Raw genomic sequence first — 15967 nt, forward strand, 5'->3', positions numbered from 1 at the left:
TGTGGGGGTAGATATATACTCAAATACTACTAACGAAGATATTTCTTCCAGTGCAGTCGAATGAGCGACATTACTGAATTGTCCTAGATAAATTAAATAGAACAATGTGAAATTAAGGGTGATGGGTGAGAACTCACAGCTGGGCCGTGTGTGTCATATGAATTCATCAAGACTGCAAGGAATCAAGACAGTGATGCTTTGGCTTTTCAGAATTGGTACCACAGAAAGGCAATTCAAGGAGCACTCAAATATTATAGAGTGATTTGATATACCACCGTGGGGGTGGGGGGGGGGGGGGGTGATGAGCACTATCACTCATGAAACTTCCCACTGGTTTACCGCAGTGAATGACTTCAGACTAGATGAAGTGTGTGGTTGTGGCAGCAGAAGTGATGCCTGGATAAATTATGAGAGGAACATAAATCACACAAAGCCTTCCTGCCACTATATAAGGCACAGGCCATTGTAGAGTTGTGCTGTTATTTCCAAAGAGCACTTCAATAAGAAGGATAGTGCGAGTTTGGAGACAATCCGGAGATTGCCAAACAAAATAGTTTAAAGGTATGGGCTATGAAAAGTTTAATAATACAGGAGTGCACATTTGAAGAAAGATGCCTATATGCAGTGATTCAAATATTTGAAACAGACTTTTTTCACGTGATCTTTATTCACAGAAGGACAGCTAAAGATTGTGGCATGATGGAAAGTAACCATTTTGAGAAATGTTTTGTTCATTGAGCTACTTCTCTGTAATAAAAATGCCCCCGGTAGACGTCTAGAATAGCCTTGCAGCAGATGTAATAGAGACAAGACAGAAAATGTAAATTCAATAATTGGGGATAGGTCTAGGAGAACAAAATCAGTGGTCAAAATGTATGTATGTTGCAAAGAGTAAGCAGACAACCAATGATAACCTGTTGCTTCTCTACTGATGGAGTGAATCCACAAACATGTGTCTAGAGTCACGCATCATAGGCTGTACTAACAAAGGTGAAACATTGAATACTACTACTGAAGTTAGTGTTATCAGGCACTGCATTTCCCAACATGCATTGGGTCAAATTGAGTGTGTGAATCAGTGTGCTCCCACCCTCCTCATGTTTGAAAAGGCTCCTTTGAGCTACTGAGCTGACGAGCTGGTGTTGATGCACTTGTGCCCTGGGATTGGTACAGAGACTGGAGAAGACTTTGGGCAGCCTTTCCAGGACCTCTAAAATGACTTGTTGCTCTCTACCGATGAAGGAATCAATCCAGAAACATGTGTCTAGAGTTACACAGCACAGGCAGCACCAACATGGGAGAAAAATTAAAAATTATTATTAAAGTAATTGCTATCATGAACTGCATTTAGCATGGTGCGTTGTGGGAAATTGTGTGCTGGTATATGAGGCAGTGTGCTCCAACCCTCCTTCAACCAGAGTGTATGTTATGAAGTATAAGCAGACAAATTGGCAGATTGGTAGAACTTGTTTTTTTTTTTAATGTGGGCTCGGGCACAAACTAGGCAATGGTCTTGAACTGTTCAGACTGTATTTGCAGGACAGTAATGGCAGCGTACATCGAACCAGAGATGGATGGGTGGACTACCATCGAGGTGGTAGTATAGGCTTCATGCCCTTTTAACCCTAGGCCTCTCTGCTGCCAATCTAATACAAGTATGCACATTGTGAGGCCAGTGCACTGCACGTCAGTCCACTGAAGACTGAAATGAGATCACAAACCAGTATCACCTAAACCACCAGTAAGTGACCAGAAAGCAATTACTTTTTTGTATTATGGCAGAGCAGATTCGAACAGGAACCGGCAATTTAGTGTTGCAACACCATACAAACTTTTTGAAAAGAAGTGAACCACGCAATCACAATGGCATGGACAGTGAAAACATAATGCATCAGTGCAAGAAAAAGAAATTACACGCCTGGGCTTGAGTCTTTGGAATTGCAACCTCAAAAGAAGTTACTCATATCCTGAGGTGATGTCAGTCCTGTGCTCAGAGTCCGCCTTCCCTGGAATCCCCCGACTATTGCGCTATTATGTTACTCTTTGGAACACATCCCTGATTCTCACTGCTTTGCCAAAGGGTCGTGAATTGCATGTTGCGGCTTTGACCACTGCATGAAAAATGCTGCTGCGGTGAACTGACCCGTGCCTTGCATCCATGGCCACTGCTGGCCAGTGGCTGCTCACTAGGGCATTTTTAAAGAGTCTATTAGTAACTATCAATTGTAAAACCGCGCACGCTAGAGGCATTTTATAACCGTCAAACTGAACATGCTTCAAGGAAAGTATGAATTATGAATCAGGTACTTGAGTACGTTTCTAAATTAAAAACGTTGAAATGTGCACTTCTTTAGCTGCAGGCAGTAGATGGGGCTAGCAGCAGCAGGCGCGGCATTTATACTCTCCATCAACACAGTGCCCCTTGCACGTGCTCGGTAAACTTAGGTGCTATTGAAAGACCTCCAACTAACATCCAAAGTAAGTGAGCGTTCAGGCATTGCTCTGACATTACCAGTGCTAAAGTGCCAGGGGCTCTGACCAAGAGGCCACTGCAGCTTGCACCACCCACCGCCCTGGTCATCGCTGCCAAAACAACTACTAACCATCTCTCTTGCATGTAAATGTGACAGTTCAGATTACAGGTCCCCAAAGCTAAAGGAATGGCTGGGGAGGCAGGTATTTGCAATTTTAATCTATATTGTAGTCCTAAACTACCATTGTTCTGTTCATCTCTAAATTAGATGAGCAGCGCCGCCATGGGGTGGACTGTTCTAAGTCGGTGTTGACAATTTGGTGCCGTAGCCGAGCACCGGAAAGCAATTAAGTGCCGGTGCTGAGCACCGGCTCAAATTAAGCACTGGATATTACTCAAGAAATAACGGAGTCTTCAGGTCCTTTATCTTGAATAAGCTGCTGGGAGCGGTGCACAAAGTCAATGCTGTAATGATGTGCCACATTATCATGTTCTAGGCACTTTCAGATTTAAAACAGCAGGATAACTCCAGGATCTCAAGGACTGTAATGAACTGGGTTATTCCACAGCAACAGAGGGCCAGCGCCGCAAAGGCTTCCCGTTGTGCTATAGTGAGTAAGGGAAGCCAGCGTAAGCTGGGGAGTAAAGAAGATTGGGAAGGACACAGGCTTCCGCAACCTACTAATGCGAGGAACTACAAGCTGTAACAGGCCTGTGTAGAGTCAGTTTGTAGCATATAAAATGCCACTGCCAAGGCAACCACGGTGCTGCACCTGTGGGTACGTCAAACAGTGAAATCTTTCACAATGACCAGTGATAGGACTTGCAGGCTTCAATACTGCTACCACTTACAGCTCTATAGTCAGTCCTTGGTGAAAAAGAGCTCTGGGCTTTTATGTTCTGGGAGATAACTCTTCCAGGTTCTACACCTGATTTGTACCTTAGGGAAATGACTTTAGCATTGGATTCTCTTCTGCCCTATATATTCAAAACACACAATATTCACCTTGGAAGGAAATAAAGGGAAAACATTGCTTCAACTGCACTCAGTTGTAGAGATCTGACTCATAGCAGAAAGCTTATAGTTTCCTATGGACCATTTTCTGGGTGAAGGGCAGTCACAGAATGCCTAAAATGCTTGTATGTCATCGTAGCTATAGGAGACTCTAGGAAACCACAAGGGATTTAAGTTATGTAATTTGTTTATATACATAAAGAAAGTGCTTTGAAGCAAACTAACCACTTGTATGTGTATCCATTGCCCACTTACAAAATGCGCAATATTTTTTGCCATGTAAGCCAGACATTTTTGAAAGGACGAAAACAGCTAACTGCACAGGTAATTTTAAACCATCGTTGGAATTTTCTGTTCAACGTTGGTGGTAAGAATGTGAACTGAATATATCTTCTAGTGCTTAGGATTTCTGTCTCTGTTTACGCACCCATAGATAACATGCTTCGCACCAACTCAGTTTAACCTCTTTCACTGCAGGTCACGGAACAGTGGTGCAAATGGCAAGTGGTTAAAACAATCAACCAATGAAGCATCTTTAACCAAGGAGGCATCAGTGAGCTCAGGCAACTTCTTCACCTAGGTAGAGCTTGAATCAAAAGTTCTGCAGAGCAGAGAGTAGTGAAGAGCCTCTTTTCACAATGCTTAGCAGATGTAAGGGAGGATGCAAGAGAGAGTTCAGGATACGGATAAAAAATATAAATGCCTCTGTTGATACATGAGGCTCGATGGCTCTCTCATACACAGAACAGATCCCCGCGGGACATGATCGGGGGAAAACTGAGCGGTTCGCACAGTAAAAGTCACAAGAGTAGCAGAAAATATCCCTTTTTCTCACAGGGATCACATATGTGAAATGACATAATCCAAGTACAATACAATGACTTTTAGCACTAAGCTAAAGGCGGCCAGATAATGCATTTGAGAATCATCAATTGACTGTCCAGGTCTGACAAAGTTTAATGTGGACCTATAAATTTGATTTTGGAAATATTTTGGAAAGAGTGCATTTTTAAGTCTAAGATGACAAATCTCTCGAATGTCTAAATACCTGTAGGAGCAAACTCCACCCAAGAATCTGAATGGGGTTCCTCAGTCGTACTGGTTCATGTGGAATGATCCCGCCCATGTCTTCATTCTATGTATAAAAGATCAGTACACTGGTCGGGGATCCTCAAACACGACCTCTGGCATGTCAACATTCAAAGGGGAAACCTAAACCCTTCCCATACTCTGCACATGGGTTGCGGGGCAGCTTTGATGCCATGCCACTACAGACTGCTCAAATTTAAAGGCACGGAAGTGGGTCGTCAGTATGGAATGGACAGCTGTGTCCACGGCCTGGAAGAGGTCAACGTGCAGAGAAAAGCGTGCTTATTTTACTTTCAAACACATTCCAGATGGAAACATGCACTTGGAGGCTAGTGCGTGCTGGCCAGGCAATTTACCTCTGCAAGGGTGCTAAGACAGACAGGCACGTTGGAGACACAGGGCCAGTCTTCACGTAACCTATAGATTTTTACAGATTGGTGGTGTCTAGGTGAAAGGTGCTTTGTAACTGGGGTGGTAAGAAAATGACAAAAGGGAAAAGCGTCCTCTTGGGACCCCTCCCCTTTGTGAAAGTAAAAAAAAAAAAAGTTACACCGTGGAGGTTGGCCAGATTGTGACCCACTACAATTCTCAATTTTGTGAACTAACCTACTAGTACATTGGTTGGTTCACGAAATTTAACACATCAAATAATACTGATTGCAAATTTTCAACCAGTATTTGGTGACCAGTGTTTTATACATCAGGCCCCTTGTGGAAGAGAAGGGTATGCAAAGAATTCAATATGATTATATCTATTGACATGCCATTGTGCGTGCGGAGCGGTAATCCGAAAAGTGTAACTACATGGAAGACAGAGGAGCACGTCAACTGCTGAATTTTTAAAAGGCATGTATGTACATAAAAGAAAAAAGTGGCACGGTCGCCAATCATTTACATACTTAAAAGCTAACTCAAGAGGAAACAGCTAAACAATTAAATGCAGTGAAAAAGAACAGCATGAATGGCTAGACAAACCCACAACCGCCTCCATTTTTTCTTTAAAAATGTTCATTTGATCGGTGCTAGTTAAGGTCAGTGATAATTAAGAAGAGACGAGTATCTCTACCATCAATTACTCAAGGAAGGGTTTCAACATAAAACTAAACTTTGCTGGAATGCTCATGTGGCACTACTAATTGGGGGTTTCTTGCAACAGTGTGGAAAAAAACGTAGTTGATACAAGCGTTTTTACCACATAGAACATTTTCCCGCCGCTCAGTTAATGAGGTCATCTCCCTCCCATTCTTCTAAACCCAGGCTTGAGCAGAGAAACATAAGGAGAACATTATGAGCCGGAAGCATGAATACAACCCATGTGTTTCCGCTTAGGGAAGAGACCACCTCCTACTCACCCGCTAGTGCCCGGCCTCTGTGCCTGAGAGAAGCGCCAGTCTGTGTTGGGTGGAGCTTGCTGGAACGGCTGCGCTTGTTGGAAAGGTTGAGCTTGCTGAAAAAAGAAATTAAACATTTGTTTAACGATTTTGATTCTCCTTTCAGGAGCTGATCTTCAAAGTAATCTCATTGTAGCAGACAGAAAATGACATTCGTATTAGACAGAACCGTAAAAAAAACTTTTAATGGCCTTCGTGAGGAAAAGCACATACTGCAAACATGCAAAACAATTACATTCATTATCATAACCTAGAGAACAGGCAGACCCGCTGCACAATGGGTTACAGGGAAACACCCTTCCAGAGAGAAATCTATTACAGCTGGAAACATAAAACAATGAGTTGTAAATCTAAGAGAAGAGAATTATTGTGTAGCCTTGTATTCGATTTCTCAAAAGAAAAAACAAGTTTCTGATAAAATACTACGATTTTCATAATTTTCTAAATGGCACGTTCCTCACATGGATTTTTCTCCTGCAGAAAATCTGCAATGTTTATGGTAAGTCAAAAAGTATGTTTTGCACTTTGATTTTTTTTCCGCTATAAAGAAATGTTTTTGTGCTGTGGCGACATAACTTTTCCTGCTCTGTCTTAAGTATGGGACTGTTTCCTTGAATGTTTCACCCGTTGAGCACATGCTAACATTTTGTTGGTGTGCAAGAATTTGCAGGGTGACAAATTCGCTGCATATGCACAATCTGTGAATCAGGATGTGGCATTTACTAACGTTACTAATGAATTTTCAACCATGGAGAGATGGCCAAAAATATACAAAAAAACACATATTGCCATATAAACATTAAATACAAAAAAACACAAGTAAACACCAAAAAATATATTGGGTAACTATTATGTTACTAATATTTTATCTTGAGGCTACTTTCATGTCTGTTCAACATTTTACCTTTTGCTTTGTGCATTATTGTCATCTCACCAGAACTCCTTGATGGCATCATAATTTGATATCACGGTTTTAAGGTGATTATCTTTTTGAGATTTCAGTCAGTATATATCCATATTTATTATTTGATTTTATAATTTGTTTTATCTATGTTTGTGTTATGTTAAATACCGTATTGCAATTAGAATATTTCCACATTTATTTAGTCTATAAAATACATCTATAATTGGAGGCCTGTAGAGTTTTAGCACTACTAACAGCAACAGATATGGCAAATGTTCATCCACACCTGGGCATTGGAGTACCATCCACTGTGTAGCTATTTACGTTTCACAAGGGAATTCCCTCCAAATATTCTCTCTCCATTATGGCAGTCAGCATAGCTTTTAGACAGGCAGCCATCAAAGAAGAATTGCATTACACTTTTTTTTGAAAAAATAAAAACACACAATGAAACGGATTGTTTTCGGGCTATATTTATGGGTATACTTCAGTAACAAGTGAAAACTGGGAGCATTAAGCATAACACACAGTTACCTGGCTTGTACATATATTTAACACATTGAATATCTCCATTTTTTTTTATAGTTTCTGGAAAATTGTATTGCTCTTAGGCACACTTCGGAAAGCTAATCTCCAAAGTAAATTTATTTTACTCCTATGACTTCTGAAGTATGTCAAACCTAAGCCTGGCGTAAAACACCAGTTCTCACAGAGAAAGCTGTGTAACGGGCGGTGATAGGAGCCTCTTTGCTCATTTTCAGTTCCCTCTGTGGGGAAAAGCCAAAACTATGCTAGGTTGAGCTGCTCGCTCATGGAGAACAAACATGGCTGAATTCCATACCTAGTTGTAAAATAATATTGGACAGACTGTAAACCACAATGAATTGCAGCTGCTCGTTACCATCTAGGAATGAGGGTGGCACTGCCTCTGCATACGACAGCAAGAGGCATACTGCTGCGCTTCCAGCCTTCTCGCTAGACTAAAAGCCATTATTGAATGCGACAGATGCAACGATGAGGTTATAAGTCACTGTCCATGAGCTGTGCGCTCCATGCTCAAAGTAAGGGAGCATGATGGGAGTTGAGGTCAAATTTCCAGACTTTAGGGTTATTGATAGGATGAGGGACTCCACTCACACTCGCCTTCAGAAATTAACAGGAGCTCCACAGCCTTTCCCCATCGGCCGCTTATATGCAACGTCAGTGTGGTGGAAGTGCAAATCTACTATTTATATGTAGGGGGCAACACAGAGCGGCACATGCACTAATGTCAGCCACTTACATGGCTGAGGTCCGTCACAGCTAAACTGAGCCAGAAACACAGAAGGAACGCAGCCCAAATTTGAGCGTTAGGGCACTGGATGCTATGAGAAGAAAACCTCTGGGTGAGTACTTCCAAAGAGGGTGAGACTATCGATCTATTTAAAATATATATATATATCATCCAGTCGGAGATAATTGAGTTTTATTTTATTGTGTTACTATGGCAGACTTCCACCATTGCTAGAGACTGTGACTCAGCCAAGATCACGAAGGAATTTTTAAAATAACCACGGTTTCCATTTAATGCAACATGCTTATTATCAGTGTTGCTGCCCCCAGTTCTTCAGCTGTATATTACGCATGCCCTGTTCTGAATCACGAGCAGTGACAAATTAGCATTGCAAGTTATTCCTATTTAAAAATATTCAGATATTCTATTTTTACTTATGCTCATGAATCAGATCAGCAACACTTTAAAGGAAAAAACACAGCCTGCTGTAAATCCTTTACAGACTATTATAAAATAAGATGTGCCCGAGAAGCCCTGTAGACTGGTGTTACCGCTGTATTGTGGAACTGTGAATCACTACGGGGTCCCCTTAACTTCCAGCAGAGAGTGCCCCATATGGAGCTCTACAGACCACTGCTTCGACTCTACTCCTCTTCAGTGCATACATTAGATCACTACGGGCTATTAAACGGAGCGATGTGTTATCGTACCTCGACTACGTTAATAATAAGAAGATCAATGTGCTGTTTATGGCAGAGGTGGGTGCAGTAGGTTCTTCCATGTTGAACTGCCTGGTGGAGGGCACTGTCTGGGTGGTGGATACAAGGGAAATGAAATTCTGATTTACAAGGAGGAATCCTTCTGGATCTAAGTAGAGATCTAACCGGGGGAAACACCATCTGATGTTTGGTGCTAGGTATGTCTAGGGAGCACTACTCAGAAGTGGTGTTCCACTGTAACACCAGCTCTACATGCAGGTTGTAATAAGAGTCTGAAGGGAGCTTTGTTACGTATGAATGGTGGATTGTTTTAATTCCCCTTTAGTTACCATAGTCTATTGTTGATTCACAATTTGGTTCCACTATGAAGACTATGGAAACAACATCTATGCAGAAATAAACAATAGGGCGAGTGGAAAGGTTTGTGCTTTGCAGAATGAAGCTTGTATAAGGTCACAGTGTGGTGGTCATGTTGAGTCTAAGGTTTCAGAACATTGTAATTTGTACTGGCTTTATGTGTGGCTTGGAACCAACCTCAAAGTAACCCTGATGGTCCATTAACGACCTTGAACGCTTGGCCGAATTATCAATAGCAGTCCCTGCAGATGCACAGCTGCTGCACCTTGAGGTTATCAAATGTGGATTTGATTTAAGACCCTGCCACCCCAGACCTCATGTCCAGCATAGGGGTAAACTTCTGAAGTGCCCTTGCAGGATTTACGGTGTTTGTTGGCACGAAATCCAGGAGAAAGGAGCAGGAAGTGCTCCAGTTTTTTTTATACACAACTCAATTCTTACGATTTACCTACCCACGTGCAGGCTGCCTCGCTTTTAATAGGCTTGTCCTTGTTTTATTGTGTATCAAGTAGCACCCTAAGACTGCTCAGACGAAGATGAAATAAAGTATTTTGTCATGGCGGAGGCTGCCTTGCTTGTATTACTTTTTAGATGCAAGGAGAAACATTGGAGGTCAATGATCCTCTAACTTGACACCTAATCTTTGAATTTCTCGAACGAACAAAGCTGGCAATAAAAGAATTACTCGATACTGTATCTGAATGTTTTCCCCATGTACTGTCTATTTTATACTGATACGGTATTGGCTACTAAAGTAGTGTGCAATCTATGGTCCCCGGGAGAAGAAAATCCTAATATCCACCTTGGCTCATTTTAAATTAGCACTATTTATTCACAGAAAGTAAAAAAATTATTATACACAGCACCTTAATAATCAAACCAGTTGAGTGCTCCGAGTTGAGCAATTTATTGAACTAATGCTTAAGTGATCTCAGTTTCTACTGTTGAACTTGGTTAATATATAAATGAAAATACTATGTACAAAGTGATTTGAGTGCAGTTGTAAATTGATTTGGGGCTTATAAAGATTAAATAGTCAGGCTCAATGGCGACTCAAATTTAGTGAACGTCAGTGGAAGCTGCAACTACTAATGAACAGTGGTGTAATGCTTCGTATATTGGCGCCACTCAGGAGAATAACATGTATTTGTACTTAAAACCACTTATTTGGAAGACGGTGCTGTAAGGTGAGGAGAACCTCCAACCTCCCCAAAAGAGCGGCCAAAGCCAACAAAATATACAAAGAAATCCTCAGCACGTCATAGGTGTATCAGCAATTCGTTAAGCACGATGTAGGCACCAATTACACACAAGTTATTTCAATTCTCATTTTCTTTCTTTATTCTTTTTGTCTTGCCTCAGACAGCCAACACATGTTTCGTCACTTACAAAGGGAAATCGTCTTGAGACGTTCTCAAGGCTATGTCCTTTTTGATAAAGACCTTTCTTTTGTGGTGACATTTCCAACCCACAAAGGGATTCAGAATCTTGCGTGACGACAATAAGGCAGTCAATGCATCGGAGGGATCCTATTCTGTCCCCACATTTTGAGTTTGCGAGTCTGACGGTACTCGAGCTACACAGAGAGCTACGTTTGGGACGAGACCGTCAGACTCACGAGCTCAATATTTGGGGACACAATAGGATCCCTCAGATGCATTGACTGCCTTATTGACGTTGCGCAAGATACTGAATCCCTTTGTGGGTTGGAAATATCACCACAAAAGAAAAGTCTTTATCAAAAAGGACAGCCTTGAGAAAGTTGCGGGACTATTTCCCTCTTTAAGCGACGAAATACATGTTGGCTGTCTGAAGCAAGACCAAAAGAATAAGAAAGAAAATAAAAATTGAAATAACTTGTGTATAATTTGTGCTTACATCATGCAGTTAATGAATTGTTAATACACCTATGACGTGTGCTGAGGATTTCTTTGTAAAGTCAGTGATAGCTGAGCTAATTTGCATGCAAAAATCTCATTTGGCGCTCACTGTGGCTCAGTCTCCTCAAGTTGTGGCCTAACTGACCGCTCCTAGTTTAGTGCTGCGTTAGTTTTGGTAGAGCGGGAACAGCCCCCTGTAAATATGTTTTACTTCACTTTTCTTCCAAAACCACAAATGAAAACGCTGGCTCTTTAATAACTCACGAGTGCTACTGACGATTTCCCAATGCGATATCAGTCAACTTTGATTAATATAATTATAGATGGCAAAAACATTTTAGAAAACAAATGTACGTTCGATATAAAAAGAGAGTCATCATGTAACCACGTCATTCCCTTTGTGAATAACAGCTACATCTGGCATTCTGGCCTTGATAAACCCTCCTGTCAGCAGGATGTGTCCTGTATTTCCCATCTGTATTTCCCATCTGTATTGCTCATCTTGCAGAAAACAATAAGGCAGCGGTTCAATAAACACTTTGATCGTCAGCTGCGACCCTAGAAGGGGAATACAGCAGGGGTTCACATGTGTGCCTACAAAGGATTCAGTGTCCCCTCATAAGCTTATCTACGGGCTGGACAGCTTCCAGCCGAGCACCACTGTACGTCATTCATTAACAAGCAGCCATTTTGAGCCTGGCTCAGTGGCAGGCTGCCGCTCTCAGCTTGATTTATGTCTAAGGTCAGGCAGCAGGGCTCGAGTCGGGGTACCACGCGGGTGGACGGCGTCCCCCCACTTATTTTACTAGGTTTTTCCGGGTGGACGCCGTCCCCCCTGCCCAAAAGCTGGACAGCATTTTGTAAGCAGAGAGCCCGGGTGGGAGGGAAGTTTCCCGTAAATTACCAAAGATATACTAATGTTTGTAATTGGAGACTTTAAGAGGCACCGGTGGTGTGTGCAGGCTGGAGTGATTGGGAGGTGGAGCGAGCAGGCGTTGGCGGTTAACGCTTGGAATGTGTGTCCTTCTGTATCTTGTGCACTTTTGAGCACTTCGTTGTGCAACTGGGGCACCCCCTCGGGGGAGTGGGGGGGAGGGGGGGTTGCAAAGGACATCGAGGAACAGACCAGGGGTAGCAGTGCTGTGAAATGCCCCGTCATCTAAAGGCATATGAATACTCATGAGATTCCTGTTGTGACGTCACTTCCGGTGACAGCGTCCCCCCACTTCTTTTTTTAGGACTTGTGCCCTGTCAGGCAGCGTGCAGAGGACAGGTTCCCTGCAGTATGAATGAATACTCTATTGACTCCAGTGCGACTGATATCGAAAAACTCATTGATGGAGTCATCGTGCTATAGTTAACCGGAAGTAATCGATATAACTCAAGTGTGTTCTACATAGGATTGGTAAGCAAGCGTGGTAACATAGTAATAATCCATTCTGGTACCAGAATCAAGTAATTCTCACGGTCTCGCGAACCACCCACCTCTTTTTCTCTCTGTATCTCACTGTTTCATCTATTTGCCTCCCAGTGGTTTCTCTCTCCTTCCCTCTTTATCCCTCACTCTGCCTGCCCTCATTGTCTGTCACTGTTTCTCCATGAAAGGGTCGTGGAACGGTCACGTGACACTCCCTTAGGCCCGACAGACGTTCAGCGGCACTGACTTGTTTTGAAACCTCTCGGTTCCTCCAGAGACCCTTCGTCCGTTGTTTACACTGCTGTGGTATCCACCACAGTTCTACTCACTGACGGACGACCTCACTCGCCTTCTCGCGCCCCTTCCCGTCTCTCCCTCCGCTCACCGTTTCCTCCCCCACCCCCTTTCAGCACCACACGCTTCCTGGTAAAAATCACCAAGGTCAGTCAGAAAAAACACGCTTCCTGGCAGCGGCGCGTAATTCATGGGCGAGGAATGGTGAGCAGTGATTACGGCACCACGGCTTGCTGCGCTCAGACTTGCATTACAGAAAGCTACGCCAAACCACAATAGAGCTTTTTCCGTTAAATTCCTGTGCTAAGGGACTCGTGTCGGCTCACAAAGCTGGAAAACGTTCTGCAGGCTGAAAAACAAAATACCTATAGGCAGGAATAAATGAGTCCTCGCACGGCATCATGCGAGAAACTGCCATGATTCTGTTACGGAAGCCTGTAGGGGACAGCAGAGAGCAGGGCTGGCTTTACTTCTAATTACTTACAGGCTGCTTCGTTCCTGTCCGTTTTACACCGTTTCTCCTGAAAACAGCATTGAATTGCGTGTTTGGCACTTATAAATGCCCCCTTTCCTTTCAAGTTGGCACCTAAAACTAGTTTCTTAAACGGATAGTTTTTCAGTTTAGACTAAACCTAAGAAACAATGTAGAATGTTGGTGATATGTATATCTGCAGGAAAGAAAATGCCTGTATCGGAGTTTTGCAAAAGAGGCAAAGTCTTTGTCTGAATGCGCAATGGAAGTGTTGAGCTGGTCAAATACTTAACTGGTTTAGCGCATGCACTGATACAATCCGAGTGCAATCTTTGTTGTTTTAAGGTCTATCAAAGGTGTGAACCATGTGGTGCTGCTTCAGCCGTTTCTCTTCGGATGTTTATATAATGTGCATAACCTGGTGGGGCTAATTTGATATTCAGCGGACGGAGGTGGGGCCTGGTTCAGCCTTTAATTCTTTTGATGTCGGTAAAATCAATTCCGCTCAGTTGAGCAACGGAGACGTCCAAAATAAGTACCGACAAAATGGCAGCGAGTGGCACTGGCTGGAATGTGATTAAAAAGACAAGGGCCGCAAGAACACGCACCTCATGGGAAAGTCGTGCGTTTAAGAAACACAGCGACTCTGGGATAGAAACCAAAATACAGAAAACAGTAAATAGATGGGCAGGGAGCGACGGGCCTCTGTTTGGTGGAAGGTTAGAAAGCAGATCCCTGCATAGGAGGAGTGTCGGAGCTGGGGTTGCTAAGACCATTACTGATAAAAACCCAGAGGCCAGGCAAACCGTGTACACTGCGACACGAGCCACGGACCATATAAGTGCCGGCCATTAAAGGGCTTTTCTTCTGATAGTGACCGCGGAAATGTTACTCCTGGGCTCAAGCGGGCCGGGGAGATAAACTGCCGGGGAGATAAACTGCCGTTTTCTTATATTAAATAGTAAGCATTTTCAGTAACAGAAACGATAAACCGAGATAAAAAGTCACATTTCAGAATTCTAAATCATGTTTGGGCTACAGATGAACTCCTGATCAACAGGAAATAACCTTCAGAGTTTACAAAACACAGAGCAGCGTTCCCTGGGCCGCCTCCGGCTCACTCGAGCCAACTCTGCAGAGAACAGTTATGCAATAATTATTATGTATACAATATAAAAGAACAACTGGCGACGCGTCCCTCGGAGCAAAACTGTTGAGGCACAGATGCTCAGCCGCCCAACCTTCCAGTCTTGTCCTGTTTGGAAGGAGGGGTGAAGTGTGCTATTATAATGCACAGATGTCAGAGGGTCTTCTGTTCACTGTATGGAAACAATATGGTTCCCATCATTTAATAATGCAAAAGGTACTCAAAGCACTACTGATGACAGTTGTAAGAATAGTGATTCTGGATATTATGGAATCACCAGATGGTCATCGATTGATCAAAAAGGCAGCTTATCCTAGTGCAAAATTCAGAGAATTTGGAAAACACCAAGACGCCGAGAGGATGGTAGGGTGGAGTAGACAGTCTCGCCCTTGACATGTGACATCTCTGCTAGTGAGGCACTCTCTTCTTTTCCCTGTAGTCTACCCACCACTACTAAAGCATCTGCCGCAAAGCAATATCCTTAAACAAGCGCCCAAGTGTCATCCCGCTACCTCAATGGCTGCCTGAGGCCTCACAGGAGAAGCAACGCTTCAAGTTGTTACTAGAGGGTAACATTGACAATCACAAAAGAGGGTAACCTAGTAGTATCAAACAGAAAAAATACATTTGATCCTCTTCTGGCCCTGGGAGGGCACAACAGTTCACATGCATTTCAGTCACAAGCAACTCTGTGGCGTCCGGTCTGATCAACCTTATAAAGATGAAAAGTTGAGACGATCCTTGCAATACAGAAGGCATGTATATATTTTAGCTGCAGGCGCGTTAATCCACTGGCTGTCTTAGGAGTGTATTGTTTACTCAACTAAAAGCTGTGTAATTGTACAGGCAGCGCCTTTACGTTCTGCAGAGCTTTCTACAAGAAATGTCCGTCTGGGTGCTATACAAGCTTTACTGCTGGCTTCAACACTGTTTAACACACACTGCAACAAACACTACTTTTTGTTAACTGCCGGTCAGCAATTTGACTCGAGCAATGAACTGCTAATAATACCCAGTTTGGTGTATGTGTGTACTTACATACACACACACATTTATTTATATATATATATATATATCTACAAGTTTCTGTTGTTGATTCGTTCATAGTCTTATAATCTCAAGCCATCAGAGTGCACCTTGATGTTCCCCATAGGTCTGTGTGCTCCACTTTGAATTGGTTTTGTGGGGAAGAGAAATAGAGAGCGAGAGATCATTCTAAAGGGAGCGATGGATTAAACAGAAGGAGGCTTCTTACTTACACATTAGGGGTTAATTATTAGGATTCTGGATTATTATTCTCAAAGAAGACTGACGATTTATGCCAATCTGGGTTATTTTACAAATGGTGAAGTACTGTGCATAGGTTTTAAAGTTAAATTATCTCTTTGAGTTATAGATCTGTATCTTTGTGGAATATAACTTTAAATGATGTATTTAAATTATCTATATGTAGCTTTGTGCCATATAACTGAGAACACAAGTGGGCAACATCGCTCCTAACAGATAATCATGGCACACATTTAACCCCATAATTCA

General features: G+C 42.7%; 1 protein-coding gene across 1 annotated transcript in view; it reads right to left on the minus strand.

Moving 5' to 3' along the window:
- Positions 1-15967, minus strand: part of LOC146810716 (uncharacterized) — a 240429-nt gene that overhangs the window by 15631 nt on the left and 208831 nt on the right. Inside the window, exon 5 of the mRNA XM_085614988.1 lies at positions 5930-6024. Within this exon, the coding sequence (XP_085471114.1) occupies positions 5930-6024 (95 nt within the window). The remainder of the gene's footprint in view (positions 1-5929; positions 6025-15967) is intronic.

The sequence above is a fragment of the Triturus cristatus genome, chromosome 7 (assembly GCF_964204655.1).
Source record: "Triturus cristatus chromosome 7, aTriCri1.1, whole genome shotgun sequence".
Classification (NCBI taxonomy): Eukaryota; Metazoa; Chordata; class Amphibia; order Caudata; family Salamandridae; genus Triturus; species Triturus cristatus.